Below are 14,569 nucleotides of genomic sequence, written 5' to 3'. Positions count from 1 at the left end.
TCTAGTTTTGCCTCTTAATCACTTCCAGCCTTCTCATCTATCTTTCAAATTTATTTTTCTTTTCCAGTACATCTGTTATAAAGAACAACAATTTTTTCCTTCTATGTAAATGCAATATAAAAATTCTGTTGCATTCTTTTGGTGTATGAGAGGAATGCTTTCAATTATTCTAGCTTATTCTAAGAGGAAAACCCTAAGCTCACACAACTGTATGAAGGTTTAAGGAGTTCTTTTTAATTTAACTCTCTTTTAAAAATAATTAATCTTTTGTTTTTAAAGAAGCTTTAGATTACATAAATGTTTAATAAAAAATATAAGGGATTCCCATATGCCCCACTCCTTCTCCTTCCCACACTTCCCACATTAACTACATCCTTTATTAGTGTGGTACATTTGTAACAATTTATGAACCCCTATTGAATAATTTCTACTAACCATGGACTACAGTTTCCTTATAGTTTATACTTTGTCCCACACAATTTTGGAAGTTATAACAAAGTGTACAATGGCCTGTATCCATCACTGCAATGTTATGCAGGACAAATCCAATGTTCCAAAAACCCCCCTATTACACCTATTTTTCCCTCTCCCATCCCTTAGAATGTGTGGTGGCCACTGACTTTACATCAATGATAAGAGTTCTTCCATTGCTAGAATAGTAATAAGTCTGTAGTAGAATAATAAATCTACTTAGCCCATTGTTCATTCACAATCTTGAAGATTTTGGGATGGCAATGCCCACTCTGTTTCTCATTTAGAGGGGGCTTAGATCCCATGGGGCAGATAGATGGAGCTATCTTGCTTGCAGTTGTAGACACTCTCTCTTCCTTGGGATGGGTGTTGCCCATCATCATCTCCTTGTTAGTTGTCCTGGGTGAGTCCAATGAACTGAAGAGTAAGTGTTGCAAGTCTGTTGAGATTCGGGGCCCAACTGGAATATGGAAGGACCAAAGATTTAAGTCTCAGGGACATATATATATATCAAGTATAGTGAAATTATAAGTTCAAATAAAAGGGGCAGAAGAGCCATGTGTAGAGAACCTATAAATGAATCTAACTTTGTCACATTGGGGAGCATAAATTCCAAAGTAAGGCCCACTAATGGGGTGCTGAATTCCTGAGCTGTCTGCCCTGCTTATAGTTTCTGGATATCTCCAGAACCCTCAGGAGCCCCACTATTTGAAACACTGTTTACTGTAGCAATCAATGAGATCCTGCTGAAACTTGCATAAGCATAACCTCTGGAATGACCTCCAGATTGCATTTTAAAATCCTTTAACCATGAAAACTCATTTGTATTTACCACTTCCCCCTTTTGGTCAAGGTATTTTTCCAGATGCATTGCTAATTGGTGCTTAGTAATAATCCCGCGGTACCAGGGAGGCTTATCCCTGGGAGTCATGTCCCATGCCAGAGAAAGGTAGTGCATTTATATGCTGAGTTTGGGGTTTAAGGAGTTTTGATGCTTGCTACCTGCAGTTAGGCCAAACTTCCCAAGACTGCCCTCACTGCATGCACCAACACAAATTTAAGGTTTCCTACACCACTCTGTTCTCACAACTGGCTTCCCACTACCCTCAGATTCTATAACTCACTAGAATGACTTGCAGAACTCAGGAAAGCACTCTGCTACTAATTCTAGTTTTGTTATAGCAAAGGGCACAAGTGAGAACCACCAAATGAAGAGACTTGGAGAACAAGGTCTGGGGGTCTTCAAACTGGAAGCTCCTGTGTCTTCTCCACTTGGGGTCAGGACAAATCACCTTCTAGGTGCTTGGATGGGTGTGGCCAATCAGGGAAGCCCTTCAAGCTTCCATGTCCAGAGTTTTTACTGAGGTTTCATTGCACAGGTATGATTGAGTAAACTATACCCACAGGTGAAGTTAACCTTCAGCCCCACATACCCAGACTCAAAGAAGCCCCATCCACAGTTGGTCTTTCTTACTCACCCAGTCTCCACCTTAATACTGCAGGTGTGGCCTCCCCATCCTAAATCACCTTAGCATAAACTATCAGATGTGGTCCAAGGGGCTTAACAAAGACACTCCTAGATTGGGAAATTCCAAGGATCTATAGGAAATCTCCCAGAGTTTTGGACAAAGGCCAGCCAGATTTTTTATTATAATAACAAAAGGCATACCCCATCTTATGGTAAAGACTAATTCCTTCTTTCAAGGAAAATAATTGTTCAGAATTATCTAAGGGTATTTAGAAGTTTGATGGCAATAAATATTTTGCAAAAAATCTGTTTTTTTAAGCTCATCTCCAATTGTTCTAAATTTACTTTAATATAAATGAATATTCCTTATGTTAATACACAATTCCATCTTTGGTCTACAATGAAATTTGGTAGAAATATCCAGAATTTATTTCATCTAGAAATTTCAAAGTGAACAATATGTGCAATTTTGTGGTTCATAAACAATGTTCACTGTAATTCCAAGCAGTGCTGGCATTACAACCTGAGGTTGGAATTTCTGAAAACTTCAGTGACTTCTCTTACCTTCCATCGCTTGTAATTGTACTTAGTCCATGTGAGCAGAGTCTCACTATCAGACACCAGGACACATGAGGACTCAGTCCATCAAATACGTTAAGCAAAGACCAATCACAGTCACCTAAGTTCCAAAAATGCACCTAATTTTAAAAATCTTGTGATGATGAGGCTTGATAATCTTTCAGCTTTCATATAGTTGGGGTGGGCAAACCTGAGAATAGCAAGAGCTGGGCAGGCCAGAGGATGTGCTTGCATCATCTGTCTGATTGGCCCCTGGCCTCGGTGCTTGCTGAGGCTCTGGGGATTGGCAGGTCCGGTTTCAGGTGAGAGCCGGCAGAGACAGCACCACCTGTGGTGGGTCCCTGTCATTGAAATCTTCACATGAGAGTAGAGTTGCCCCTTCCACATTCTGAGGCTTCAAGAACAGCCCTTGAGGTTCCTGGGCCAGGTCATGGTCAGATCTAAGCTCTGTGCTAGATTAGCGTCCACCCCAAATGTTGAACTTCTGGAATCACAGCTCGACTGAGGTTGGCTTTACCTTTTTCTTTTAGATTGTCTTCAGGGCAAGACGTGGCATCAGCTACATGGGTGACGTCGCAGTAGATGACATATGCTTTCGAGACTGTTCCCCCTTACTCAGCCCAGACAGGCAGTGTGGCGCGCAGGAGTTCACGTGCGCCAACAAGCACTGCGTCCCGCAGGACAGGCTGTGCGACTTTGTGGACGACTGTGCCGACAACTCGGACGAGGCTGCTTTCCTTTGCAGTAGTAAGTGCGAGTGTTCTCCTTCCTGCCTTTTGGTTTGTCGCCCACAGCTTTACTCTCTGCAGAAGCAGACAAAGTATGTGTAACTCAGAAGTAGAATCAGTTAAAGTGATTCAACTATTTAAATACATTTTCTCTCTGTGTCAATACTTAATTTAGAGCCATAATTCATTTGAAACTATTTGATGGCTTTTTGTGTATGTGAAGTAACTGGACAGAAATCAGAGAACAGGTGTCTTCAAAGCCAAATAGAATGGAAACAAATATTTTCCATTCTAGAGTTATTTTTGGAAAAACAACAAGGTAATCATCCATCAAAGTCAATTCACGTGGGTTGAGCTGCTCTGCTCCGGTGCCTTTCAGACTTCTCATTCCTTTGTGCAGATTATTAGATGTGATATGTTGTTAAATAACAAAAACAAAAACTCAATACCCAGATAATGTATAAAGTAGATAAAGTGACCCTTCAAAGGATACATAGCTATGCAATATTGCTGTAGGTGATCAACTCATGATAAACTTGACCTGCTAAAATATCCGCAGCTACATGGGCCCTGGTGCTCATTCAGGCACACCTGTAAAACCGGGTAGCACAATCCAACTGTTGCCTTATGTCATTGCAAATGAAGTGCATACAAATTGTGAAAATGAAGGTGGACAGATTACTATCACTTGCTGGAATTTCCGAGCTAGAAGATTAGGATTTGGTCATTTTGGCCTTGTGATATGAAGTGTGGAATATCAAGAACAAGTTCATTATAATAAAAGCTCATGTTTACATGGTACTTCTGGCTTTCCAAAAAGCCCTGTTTCTGATGTATCTCCAGTTGGTTCTCACAGAAGCTCTGACGGGTAACTGGGGTGGAGATCATTAACTGCATTTCACAGATGATGCTATTGATAAAATTCATAAAACTTGTAGTGTCACTCTTGATGCTAGAACCTAAGTCCTCTACTTACCCCATGCTACCATGCCAGCTCTGATAAACTGAATATTAACAAAAAGATTAAATATGTAGAAGTCCCATTTATATCACAACTATTTGTTCCTTCAATTGTGGATTATTACTTATAATTGTCTTTTTATCACATATGAGCAAAGCAAAATCATTTCTGTAGATCCTTATTTAGTTAATTTTCTGGTTTAATTAATTAAAATAATTTAATTTTGGATCCAATTTAATTAATCTATCTTATTCTGCATTCTTATTTTCTGCATCAAATACTTGTGCAGTTTTTTCATTTGACTATCATAAAAAATTATCAGATGATTAGGGCAGATATACTATTGAAGTTTATTGTAGTTCTGCCAATGTGTCTCTATCCCAGAGATAGAATTTAACACAACTTTTCAGTACTTAAAGTACTAATTTAATTCTGGCTAAAATTTTCTTATGCTTTTTGTATGTAACTCTAAATTTGTGAATATTTGCAGGAATTATCTATCTGTGTTTGGGAAAGGTTGCTGATATACAACAGGGATCAGAAATGTATTGTAAACTTATTGTCTTGATAGCTCTTTTGTATCAAAAATCAAAATGAAAGTAATCATAAACATATGGAGGAAAAGTTGCAGTACAAGGTGCTTTTTGGTGAACTGATTGTTCTTCTTTTACGTTTTTGATGGGCCAATTCAGGTCAGCAACACTGGAAAAACAAAGCTGAATTAATTCCAGGTATTGTGTGGGAAAAGAGACTTTTTTAGCCCCTGAAAACAAACAAACAAAAAACTAGAGTTGTAAAAGAAAGCCAAATTTTGACATTGATTCTCATTACATGTGATTTTTTAAAATGTAGTATTACTTATTTTTATTATGCATTGAAAAAAATCTACCACATTCCCAGTCTCCTGGTTTTACATGTTATGGTTTCATTATAGAGTGGCTGGACTCTGCTCTATGAATTTTGAGTCATGTTATCATCCTAAGTATGCTGTAAACCTTGATACTCTAATTAGACTCAGAAGAATAGAGGAAAAAACGTTTAAAAATCACCGTAGCAGCTCATTTCAGAAGTTAGGCTGACAAAGCATTAAGACATATTATTTTTTGGAGGGAGGGGGAGAATTCTAAGTAAAGGTTGAACATGTATCAGAATTCTAAGATTGCTTTTGAAATATGCTTGGGTAGAAATATGCCTCTTGGAATAGCAGAGAGGAGTGAAAATATCAATTCTTTAAAAAGACATAGACTATTTCTGATGGAGAAGAAGAAAATAATCTTAACGCAAAGGAAACTGCAGCTGTAATTTTGTATAGCTTCTGAAAGCAAAATCTTGCAGAGAAATCAAAATACTCTGTATTGTGTTATGATATTAAAAAATAAATGTCTAAAATATAGGACATAATCAAAGAATATAATTTGTGTGTTCAAGTAATATAAAATTTTATTTGAACATAACTTTGCCATTAATATAGAGGTTACTTTGAAAAATAAACGTTTTCCACATCCATGTATATTCTAATTAATGAAGTTATTGCTGATACACCAATTCAGAGTATCTCAGGCACACACAAAATAATTTAATTCTGGTATGAATAGAAAAGGCATAGTATATTTGAACAACATAATTAGTAATCTGAATCTAATGAGCTTACATAATGCTATTTACCAACTGGAGATACCCATTCTTTTCAAGCTTACACAAAGTGTTTACCAATTTAAAAAAGAGAGCTTCTATTCTTAAACATGAAGTACATTCCAGTGATTTTCAGTGTAAAAGAGTCATAGAGACTGTTTTATGAATTACACTAGAAATCAATACTAAGTATCTTAAAAAATCTTTATTTGGTTGGGAAAAACTCACTGGAAAAAACATCAGTCATTCTCCCCACCCCCCAAAAAAAAAATCATAATAGAAATTAGAAAATACTTTAACCAGAAAAATAATAATATATAGCAAAACATGTGGAATCTAACCAAGCCAGTGTTTAGAGGAAAATTTATAGCTTAAATTATTATATTAGAAACTAACAATTAGCTAATCATGCAAAATAATCAAGTAGAACTTACATGTAAAAGAGAGATGATTTAAAAACACCAATAACATTTTCAAAGCCCCGTCAAGAACAATAAAGAGAAAGAGAAGGCAGAAATACTAAATTAAAGTACAACCTATGTACCAGGCATTGTTTAAAACACCTGGTATACATCAATTTAAAAAAGCAGACAAAACCCCTTTCCTTATGGTCATATATTCCTAAGGGAAACAGAAAAAAATATATATATATTTAATATAGTTTGCTAAAATGTGATAAATGCTGTGAGAAAAAGTGCTCTAAGATAAGGGATAACAGAAATAGATTAAGGGCATTTTGAAATATTAAGGAGGATGGTAAAAATTGGCATGAATGAGAAGATATTTGAGCAAATTCTTGACAGAGGTCTGCAGTATTGCTAAGTGGACATTTAAGGCATTAAAAAGGGATGTCATTTATTAATATTAAAATGTTAGCTATAATAAAGTAGTTTTTAGCATACGTTTTTAAATTTAGAAGGCATGGACAAGTTTTTATTAAAATATATTGTAGAAAACTGACTCAAGTGAAGTGGATGTTGCTCGGGAAACTGGGCTCCTGCCTACCACATGGGAGGTCCGAGTTCGGATTCTGGTGCCTCCTAAAGAAGACAGTGAGCTGGTGAGACAGGCAGGTGTGGCAAGCTGACGCAACAAGAGACACAAGAAGAAAAAACATGAGAGACACAAGAAAGAAGAGAGCAGAGGTTCCCAGTGCCTGCTAAAAAAGACAGTGAGCTGGTGTAGCAAGATGACATGAGAGATGTAGGGAGGAAAAATGTAATAAGAGAAACAACAAAGCAGGGAGTGGAGGTGGTCAGGCGAACAGGCACCTCCCTCCCGCATCAGAGGTCCACGACACCACGGCAAGCATAGACAGATCCTTAAGAACATAGATAAGTAAGTGAAAATCTATGGGACACTCCTACTCCCCAAACTTATAACGAAAATTTGGTAGTGTATAAATACATTCTAACTCTTGGATTTTTCCCATGGAATGCAAACTAACTTAACACTAGATAATAATGTAATCCACCATTTCAAAAGATTAAAGAAAATTCCTATTACTTCAATAGATGATGAAAACTTATAATTTTATATGAAGAATATTTCTTCTTTAAACAGAAAAAAAGATATACAATCTTTACAGAGATAGAATATTTAGTAATTAATTAAAAACTTTTTTTTAAAATTAAGAACAAGACATACTTTTTCTTCATTTCTATTCAAAAGTATACAAAAGATTTTAGCTACAGTGCAGTAAAGCAAAGGGAAAAAAAGGAAACATGATTTGAAAACTCACTATTTAAAAAGTTAAGAATGTGTTCTCATAGAAAATCCAAACTCATCTAGAGATGAATTACAAATATTAATTTGATAATTCCACAAGGTTGTTATATTAGAAAATAAATATGTAAGCATCAATATTTCTATATAACAGCAATGAACAATGAAAAATAATTTACATGCAAAGATAGCATTAATATTACTTCAAAAATATTAAGTATCTAGTAATCTAAAAAGGTGTGTGAAACTTATATGGAAAAATCAAACTTGACTGTGTGTCATTGCAGAAGCCTTCAACAGATGATAGCTCATGGAATACTTAATAGTGTAAAGCTGTTGATTTTCCCAAATTCATTTAGAGATTCAAAGATATTTCAGTGGGTTATGTGTGAAATTGACTACCTAGTTCTAAGTTGCATAAATGAGTCAGGAACAGCTGAAATATCTTAAAGACAGATTTGGAGGATATCCTCTAACATATATCAATGTTTATTATAAAACTTTCTGAATTATTACTACATAGTTTTGTACAGGGATCCTCCAAGTGACTAAAGGAATAAAGAATATAGAATCAATGCAAAAAGGCAAATAATACAACCTAAAAGTAGTTGAAAACATTAAAACAGATAACCGATGAAAGTGGAAAACCAAATGGTCGAAGAAATACAAAGGTATACAAACTCGCTAAATTAACAAAATATAAATTAAAGCCCAGTGGGATTTCAGTTCACACCAGACATATTGGCAACATCTACAAGTGACGATGGCAAGTATTGTCAAGGTATAGAGCTAAGCCAAGTCTCTGTACTGTAGACAGGAGTGTCTGTTGGTTCACAAAGTACTTTGTAGGGTTTAATTTCATTTTTTAAAAATGCTGATAAAAAGTATGTAATAAAATATTAAAGTATTTAACAGCACTGTTGTGTATATTTTAAGTAAAAATAACACATGCAGAGAAAGCATAGAAATAAATGATGACTATATGGCTTACTGCATTTTCAGAAAATGAACACTCATGGAATAACCACTCATAGTAAGACATATGGTAAATCAGCACCCCGGAATCCCATCCCCGACCCTAGGTGCGACTCTGAAAGTAACACTTGTCCACCTTCTCTCTACATCGAACAGTTTTTGCCTATTTTTGAATGTGATGGAATCAAACATTATGAGTTTATGTGTCTCTCCTTACAAAACATCACATTTGTGAGATGTGCACATTCTGTGTATAATAAGATTTCATTCCTGCCCTGCTGGTTTCAGTCTTTTCTGGACCCCAGCACCCCCTGTCCTTAAAGCTCACCCATCCCTGTGCCTCTAAAGTCATTGTCGATAGGACCTTCTGATTAGATCGCTCCAGTTACGAGTCTGTGGTTAGATTGTGTGGCCTGGGATGGGTCTTAATCCTTTATTGGATTAGACTACATCCTTTATAAGCTGAGGATAAAATGCTGCAGACACAGTAAAAATGCCACAGGGATGGCAAGAAGGCAGGAGGGAAGAGCAGACCCTGCCATTACGCACAGCTGAGCTCGGGCATGGTGAGCCTGGAGGAGACACAGAGACCAGCAGAGCCACCATTGTGTCTTGTCAAGGCAGGAGCCCAGCGTGGGCCTTTGAGAGACAGCACCTCTGATGATGCCTTGATTTGGACATTTCCACAGCCTCAGAACTGTGAGCTTTCAGCCTAATAAATTCCCATTGCAAAAGCCAACCAATTTCTGGTCCTTGGCCCCTAGCAGCTGTTAGCAAACTAAAACACTGCCCAGGGCTGAGATTCCATTATTTGAATATACTGTAATTTATTTATCCACTGTATTTGTCCATGGGCTGTTTGCAGTTTAGGGAAATTATGAAGAGTACAGCCATGTGTAATCGTATAAATGTCTTTTGGTGAACATATATACTCATTTTTGTTAGGTATTTACCTAGGACAAAATTACTGGCAGGATGGTATTTGTATGGTGAACTTTTATAAATATTGCCAAATAATTTTCCAGAGATTGTGCCAACTTGCTTGCCACTGAGCAGTGGGTTAGTGCTGGCTGGTGCTCCATCCCCAACACTGGATGCTGTTCATCCTTTGAGTTCTGTCCTCCCTGGAGGCACGTCATGGATAAGAGTCCTTAGTGAAATCTGTGCACTGCAAATATCTGCATCCTCTCTAGGTTGCCTTTCCACTTGCCTACTGCTGGCTTTTGGTAGACAGCGTTTGTAAAATTACTGTAGTTCGAGTTACTCTTTTGTTTTTTTTCTTTTTTGATTAAGACTTGCGTGTCAAGAAGACTCACTTCTGTTTTAGACTAGAAACTTTGGTGGTAACCTTTCACATTTAGATTTAAAATCCATCTGGAATTAATAATTTGTGCAGCAAATTTTTGTATGATTTATTTCCATCTGATATCCAACAACTCCTGGCACTACTCAGAGAACTTTGAAGGCATTGCTTGTGTAATCATGTGATCTGCTGCTAAGTCTTTTGCTCCTTGGAAGGGGCAACCTGGCCATGCACATCCCCGTGTGTGATGCTGGTTTGACTCCCTGACTCCTGACCCTCTGAAAAGATGTGGACCATGTGGTCTGGAGTGAACTACATTTATATTAAATACCAAGGGGAAAAAGGAGAATGCATGTGAAATAAACTGTTGAAAGATGAAGCAACTTGGGCAGGCAATCCCTGTGCTTATCACTTTGTCAACAGGCTCTTTTCTATATTGGGGAAATTATGAGTAGATCTGCCACCTCTAAAGTTGTACCTGACAGTAGAAATCTCAGAAGCCCATAGAATCAGTCAGCAATGTCATGACCCCTCCACATGACAAGACGTGCCCACCATCAGCTGCACGTGGTAAACATCTACTCCTCACTCACACGTCTGGGGGTGGTCTGAGGGTCTGCTGCTCTAGGCTGGGCTTCTGCCAAAGGTTTGGATCTGGGTCTGCTCCACTGGGACCAGAGGCTTCCAGGGATGTGCTCCTCATTGGGCAATGAAGGCGTGGAAGGCACTAGCAGGTGATCTAGCATGTTTCTAGCTCCTGTTCATGTCATGCTTGGCTGGCCAAAGGATCACATTGCCAAGCCAGACTTTGATGGGGGCAGAGAAGTAGCTGCTCATGGTGGGAATGGGAGGGAAGTATTTGCTAAAAAACTTTACCCCAACCATCACAAATATCCACTCTTCTCCTGTTTACAAAGTCTACTTCCCCCGTCTCCCAGGACTCCCTGCAGCTCCCACAATCCCAGTGTCAGCTCCATGCTAAGAATCATGTGCTCTGCAGGAGGTCTAAAGGTGAGTTGTCATAATCTGGAGATAAATCAAATAAAAGGGTGAGATGTGATGCCCCCATCAACCCCTCATGCATATTCAGCATACTGCAGTGGGAGAGGCAGGAGAACCATAAAAATCTCCACCTCCCATTTGAAAACAAGAAGAAAGGGTGACCCTAGCGCCCACTGGTCCATTGGCATGGGGAAATGCTGATGGGACAATGTTGCCAAGTCTTCCTAGTCCATGGGCAGGGGCTGCTCTCGACGAGAGCCTGGTTCTGCTTTCTGCAAGGCTCTCTAGACCATGTCCGTCGTGGGCCTGGACTCTACCCTCTGGGAGCTCCTTCCTTCTCCATCAGAGCCCCTTGGCCCCTTGGAAGAGATTTCTCAGCCAGCTTCTTTGCTAGAAGGTTAAGGATTCATAGGTCTTCCTCCTTTTACATCTCGAAGAATTTCAGTTTCATGGTCCAAAGTGGTGGTACTTCTAACAAAACAGTTCTCTCAAAAACCTCATGAGTTTCCTGTAAATTTGATTCCATCCAATTACATGTGTCAAAAGTCACAGCCAGAGTTCTTTTTGAGACATGCCTTTCTCTCTGAACTTAATTACAGGTCTCTGTGTGTCCAGGATTCTGTTGAACCAAGTCCTTAATATTTCTAGGATGATTTTTGTCCATTCAGAGTTCTATGAAAAGCGTACAGCTTGACACAGATTTTGTAGTTTCCCCTGAGGCCAGGTCTTAATGGGGAAACCCATTAAAGACAGAGTTTCTTTCTTTCCCAAATTTTAAAGTCCCAGAATTTCTGAGCTCTCTGTACTACCCTCTCAGAGGTCCGGGTGTTTTCTGTTCTCACATTTTTCTGGCTGTACTTAATCAAATGCATCAAGCAACAACCAGCTCATGCTTTCAGCGTTGGGCCTTGAAATCTCATCCAAACAAGCACTTTAAGTAGGCATATCTTCTGCTTTCCTCAAGATTGTAGGCAAATATTTGGGCTTGCCAAATATTTGATGCTATTGAACACAGATCTCTACTTTTCTAGTCTCCTCTAGCAGTTCCCTTACTGACTGTTATCCAGGTCTAAAGCCAATGCCACAAATTTTAGTTAGCAACCCATTTAGATAGCAGTTTCTCTGTCCGCTATACCACTGTGATGTTGTGTTAACAAACCATAGAAAAACTATGTCCGTTAAAATAGTTTTCACTTATCACCTTGCAAGTAGTCGGGTGCTCTTGATCTGGACTGACCTCAGTAGGGTGGAGTCCCAAGGTGTGCATAGGGCCAGGCCCAATCCACCTGTTTCTTATCCTCCTTGGACCAGAGGCTGCCTCAACTCGCTCTTCCAAGGACAAAGAGCAGGAGGACAAGGGCATGAGGCCAAAGAGCAAGCTTAGGTGCAATTCCACTCAGTAGCCCACTGATCTTCTAACAGCCCATTGACAAGTCCCTTACTCCAACCCCCGGTCAGTAGGACGAGGAAGTGCACTCTGCTGAGATTGGGAGGGGCAGGGGAAAGAATATTCAATAAACAATAATCCAAACTCTTATGCTCATTGCTTAGTAGCAGCATTTCTTGAGAGCCCAAACACTTTTAAAAGTATTTTTTTTCCAATTGGTTGGAAAATTACAAGAAATACCATCATCTCTTTTATGTCCTATCAGTGTGAAAGTAAACACTGTGCCGCAAAGTCATCTAACCTCTGCTCTTCAAATCTCAGTCCTTAGACAAACAGGGGCAGAATCACCGAGGAGCTGTTGACATGCAGGATTTCAGGCACCATGCCAGACTTATGGACCCATAAGATGCATTTTAAACAAGTCCTTCCATGATTCATAAATGCATTAAGATTTGTAAAGCACTGTTGTAAACATAACAAAATTTGGAAACACTTTCACATGAGAAGGGAGACCTGTTATTTTATTCTTAATTTTTTTATCTGCATATATAGATATGCCAGAATTTTTATCATTTTCACTAATTAGTGTTTTAAATTAAAAAATCATTCTGTATATATTTTCTTGATAAATTTAAAGGATATAATTATATTCAAATCCAGACTTTTGGTTGCCCCATAATTGATTGGGATTTTTAATAAAATAAATTTTAAAAAGATTCCTAAATCACTCAGCAAATATTTATTTAGTATGTATTATGCCTTATTCTAATTACTTGGGGTAATGCAGTGAACAACTCAGAAAAAAATTTCTGCCCTCATAGACTTGCCATTCTGGATGGTTATGAAGGGACACATAGACATAAAATGAAATAACATATTTCATGGTGATATATTTCTCCAGAAAAAAGATAAAGCAGGGAAAAGTGTGGGGGGGGCGGAATTTTGGAGGGGGAGTGGTGTGTTAGGGCAATCAGAAATATCTCCATTAAGAATTGAAATTTGAGAAAGACTGAATTAAACAGAAAAGACAGATCAAGACAAGAGATATCTTGTATGTTTGAAGGAATTAAATAAATTCAAAGCAATATTACACAAGTCAGCAATAATTAAAGCATCCTTTCTAAATTATGACAATGTCAACGTTATTTGGTTTCTGTAAATGCATTAACTAGAATTTCTTTTATTTATTTACTTTTTAAAATGTTACATTAAAAAAAATGAGGTCCCCATATACCCCCATCCTCTTCACCCCCACTCCTCCCATAACAACAACTTTCTCCATCATCATGGGACATTCATTGTACTTGGTGCAGCATCTCTGAGCACTGCTGCACCACACGGTCAATGGTCCACATTATAGTTTACACTCTCCCCCAGTCCACCCAGTGGGCCATGGGAGGACATACAATGTCCAGTAACTGTCCCTGCAGTACCACCCAGGAAGACTCCAAGTCCTGAAAATGGAGTTCTGTGGAGGCTCTCAGGAGGTAACTCTTAGGCACCTTGCAGCTCTAGGCCTAGTTCTTATTTCAGATGCACAGGCTCACAAAATAGTCATTCTCTGAACATGGCCCTTCAAGTAATGAAGATTTATTGTCACTGTGGGCTCTGAGGGGCAGGGGAAAGAGGTATTGAATAGATGGAATCAGTGTAACTGTGGGGCAATGGAAGTGTTCCACAAGATTATGCAAGGATGGATAGAGGACATGTTAAATTACACCAAAAATGTATAGGGGCCTATAGGCTAAAATGTAAATCACAATGTAAAACAGAAGATAACTAAAAATTTAGAAAATTGTATAGTCTAAAATATAAACCATAATGTTTATATTTAGAAAATTATATAGTCTAAAATATAAACCATAATGTAAACCCAAGTGTAACCTTGTTTGAAAGCTATTATCTCAATATCTGTACATCAGTTACAGTAAATATAGTATGAACATGTAAAAAGATTGCTGGGGAAGGGACAAAGTATCTGATATTGGATATGTAGGAGTACAGTATATTGTACATATGAATTACTGTGATCTAACACTTTTGTGAAGACAAGCTTAATAATTAGAAAAAAAAAAAGAAGGGACGTAGACACTGAGGAAGAGATGGAGGAGGTTGTCTTGCCAATGTGCATACAGGGCAGTACTTATTGCAGTGATGGAAGGCAAAACATCAAAACAAAGTTTTTTAATTTTTTGATACCCCAAATTATTTTTACTTTAATTTTTCTAAATTAGTATGTATTCTATATCTAACCTTTAAACCCATCACATTTTGCTATTAATGGAATCTGGCAATATATTGGGCTTCATTTTCGAAGAAGTTTCGGACCACAGAGAGG

The 14,569-nt window shown here is 38.1% G+C and overlaps 1 protein-coding gene across 3 annotated transcripts in view; it reads left to right on the top strand.

Annotated features, from left to right (window-relative positions):
• MALRD1 (MAM and LDL receptor class A domain containing 1) overlaps window positions 1-14,569 on the top strand; it is a 688,615-nt gene that overhangs the window by 258,107 nt on the left and 415,939 nt on the right. For all 3 annotated transcript variants that reach the window (XM_058297890.1, XM_058297888.1, XM_058297889.1), the window contains exon 25: window positions 3,049-3,265. In XM_058297890.1, the coding sequence (XP_058153873.1) occupies window positions 3,049-3,265 (217 nt within the window). The remainder of the gene's footprint in view (window positions 1-3,048; window positions 3,266-14,569) is intronic.

This window comes from Dasypus novemcinctus, chromosome 5 (assembly GCF_030445035.2).
Source record: "Dasypus novemcinctus isolate mDasNov1 chromosome 5, mDasNov1.1.hap2, whole genome shotgun sequence".
NCBI lineage: Eukaryota > Metazoa > Chordata > Mammalia > Cingulata > Dasypodidae > Dasypus > Dasypus novemcinctus.
Note: the sequence above shows the minus strand (reverse complement) of the source record. Positions and strands in the feature narration are given on the sequence as shown.